General features: G+C 47.8%; 1 protein-coding gene across 2 annotated transcripts; it reads left to right on the top strand.

Moving 5' to 3' along the window:
• The first annotated feature begins 263 nt into the window (after window positions 1–263).
• Window positions 264–1999, top strand: LOC103972950 (uncharacterized). Of its 2 annotated transcripts, XM_009387371.3 has the most exons (5): window positions 264–643; window positions 942–1035; window positions 1226–1299; window positions 1375–1431; window positions 1516–1999. In XM_009387371.3, the coding sequence occupies exons 1-5, from the start codon at window positions 539–541 to the stop codon at window positions 1813–1815; spliced, it is 630 nt and encodes a 209-aa protein (XP_009385646.2). In that variant the 5' UTR covers window positions 264–538; the 3' UTR covers window positions 1816–1999. The 2 variants fall into 2 exon arrangements, with proteins under 2 accessions (XP_009385646.2, XP_064941791.1); XM_065085719.1 differs by having other exon boundaries at window positions 1226–1431.
• Window positions 2000–2602: the final 603 nt, after the last annotated feature.

The raw sequence follows: 2602 nt of genomic DNA, 5'->3' as shown, positions 1-2602 counted from the left end.
ATATATATATATATATATATATATTCCCCACCAATCTGTCCCTCTCTATCGCCCAGCTTTTTACCGGACACCCGCTGCCGTAAATACCCGCTGACAATGACCATTTTGTGTGGGGGGCTTAGCGACCGAACATTCTGGAGAGCCGCCGAAAAAATCTCCGGTCCGGACGATCTCGACCGTCCGTTTCCATCTTCACCCACCTCCTACAGTGACAACAGGATTCTCCGCCTCCCCATTGCGCGGTTAAAGATAAGGATGCGGTGAGGGTACCGCTTCCCAAATCTGCCACTCTTATACGGAGAGGACCGGTGGGGGACTACGCAGTTGGAGAGATCTCCTGGAGTTGGAGGGCGCATTGGGGGTTTCTCGAGGTCCACAGTTGATTCTCTCGAGCCTGCCCTTGGGATTCGTGCACGAATGTAAAAGGTTCCGCGCTACCGCGTGTTGGGACGTTCAAGTTGTTCTATATACGTTTGCCGCGGTAGCGGCGGCAGAGGAGAGGTGGGATCAGGCCTTTGGTGGCAGTGGTTTTGCTGCAATGGAGGGGGACGAGGAGAAGAGCGGGGATTTCTACGCGGTGCTGGGGCTGAAGAAAGAGGGCTCCATGGCGGAGCTCAAGAATGCGTACAAGAAGCTGGCGATGGTATGTGGTGAATCGAGAGTCTCCCTTCTCCGCCGTGATCATGGCTGGTCTTGCCGTCGGTACATCGAACAAGCGCAATAGATCGGATCTTTAGATGAGACGTCGATTTCTTTCGTTTCTAAAACCTTTGGTTTTTGCCATCTTTACTTTTCGTTCAGTAATCTTGTCGTTTGTTCAAATGATTTGCTCTGCTACCTTCTCAAAGTTCACAATTTTTTATGAGTAGAATCTACCCGAATCGATACGAAGTCTTTGCTACCATTGAAAGCTCTCTTCTTTTCTTTACTGTTCGCAACAGAAGTGGCATCCCGATAAGTGTCCTGCGTCAGGCAATAAGATACGCATGGATAAAGCGAAGGAGAAGTTCCAGGAGATCCAAAAAGCCTACTCTGGTTCGTTCCCCTCTCCTCCTGTGTCCACCCTCCCTTAACCTGCTCTCTCTGTAGACCATATCATCGAAAGGTAACAAAGATACGAGATTATCGGTATCTGCCGCGTGATTAAGCAAAATTCTAATCGCTTTATTCCGCATAAAATAGCCATTTTTATGGGTTCCCGTGCTTCTATCATCTTGATGCTTAGTTCTCTCCGACTCCAACAAGCGATTCCTGTACGATGTCGGAGTTTACGACAAAGACGATGAGGAAGATGAAGAGGTAAGACGAAGACAACTTTTAATTCGCAGTGATCTCGTCGATCCTTTTTTCATCTCCTTGTGGTTTTCTATGCAGGGGATGGGGGACTTCATTGGGGAGATCGCGCAAATGATGAGCCAGTCCAAACCCAGCGTAAGCCACTGAATTTATCTGGAATCACCACGCGTACGGATGTTTTTAAGCTGAAGCGACGGAGTGTGGACCGTCGATGGGCAGGGGAGCGGCCACGAGAGCTTGGAGGAGCTGCATCGGCAGGTCGTGGAGATGTTCCTCGACGAACTGGACGCCGGAGATCGCTTCTCCTCGGCCAACCAAGGCGCGTCGTCCTGCGACGGCAGGGACGACGGCGGCGGTAACAAGCGTGGCAACTGGGCGGTGGACTGGGGCAAGGAGAAGCTGAACGAGTTGGGCCCGGGCACCGGCGGGTTCTGCTTCGGGGTGAGTCGCCGAGTCCACTCCTTTGATCTTATGATAGACGTAGTCCACCTCATCCATTCTGATCTGACTCTGGAATAGCACATTGCTGATATGACCTGCCAAAGTCGCCCAGCTGATGTGGCGAATTTTGGGTGGATGGCCCTCCCCTTGCCTCACCCATCACAGTAGAAGAAATTCATCAGTATTTGTCACTGTACGGACTTCCTCGTGACTCTTTCACATGCCCGTAAAGTTTAATGAATTCACGTAAAAGTTTCTCCAACTTTCTATTCAATTGAAATTTCTTGATCTTTAATTGGCCTGAGGGATGAGTCTCACTTGGGAGGACCACTGGTGAGTAGAATTATCATCCTGACTGATGGGGATATAAAAAGGAATAACCTTTGTATATAAACAAATATTAGAAGACTATAATACGCAGCGGAATTAAATAGAAGCACAATCAAACAGAATACCAAGATATACGTGGAAAACACCTTCAATGTGAAGAGTAAAAATCACGGGGCAAACTAGAGATAATCCACTATGAGAATAATGAATATACAAATCTCAATCTTTTGCCTTAAACCCTAGCAATAACCACAAGAGAATAACTGGGATACAAGGATCACGTCACTACCCATAATATCTAAAACCTCCCCAAGTAATCACAGCAAGAGTCTACTGTAGATTTGATCTAACCTGAGATGAAAACACTACTAGATGATTGAAAACAGTCTCTGCGTTGTCCTTGTCTTCTTCCCTTTCTTTCTCTTCCTTTTCTGCCTTGTTCTCCTTCTTCACTTTGGAATCCCGTGGCTCTTAAGATCTACCTCGTTGCTGCCTTTTTATAGCCTTTTTCTGCTTCTGAAATGTAGCCACCACA

The sequence above is a fragment of the Musa acuminata genome, chromosome BXJ1-10 (assembly GCF_036884655.1).
Source record: "Musa acuminata AAA Group cultivar baxijiao chromosome BXJ1-10, Cavendish_Baxijiao_AAA, whole genome shotgun sequence".
Taxonomy (NCBI): Eukaryota; Viridiplantae; Streptophyta; class Magnoliopsida; order Zingiberales; family Musaceae; genus Musa; species Musa acuminata.
Note: the sequence above shows the minus strand (reverse complement) of the source record. Positions and strands in the feature narration are given on the sequence as shown.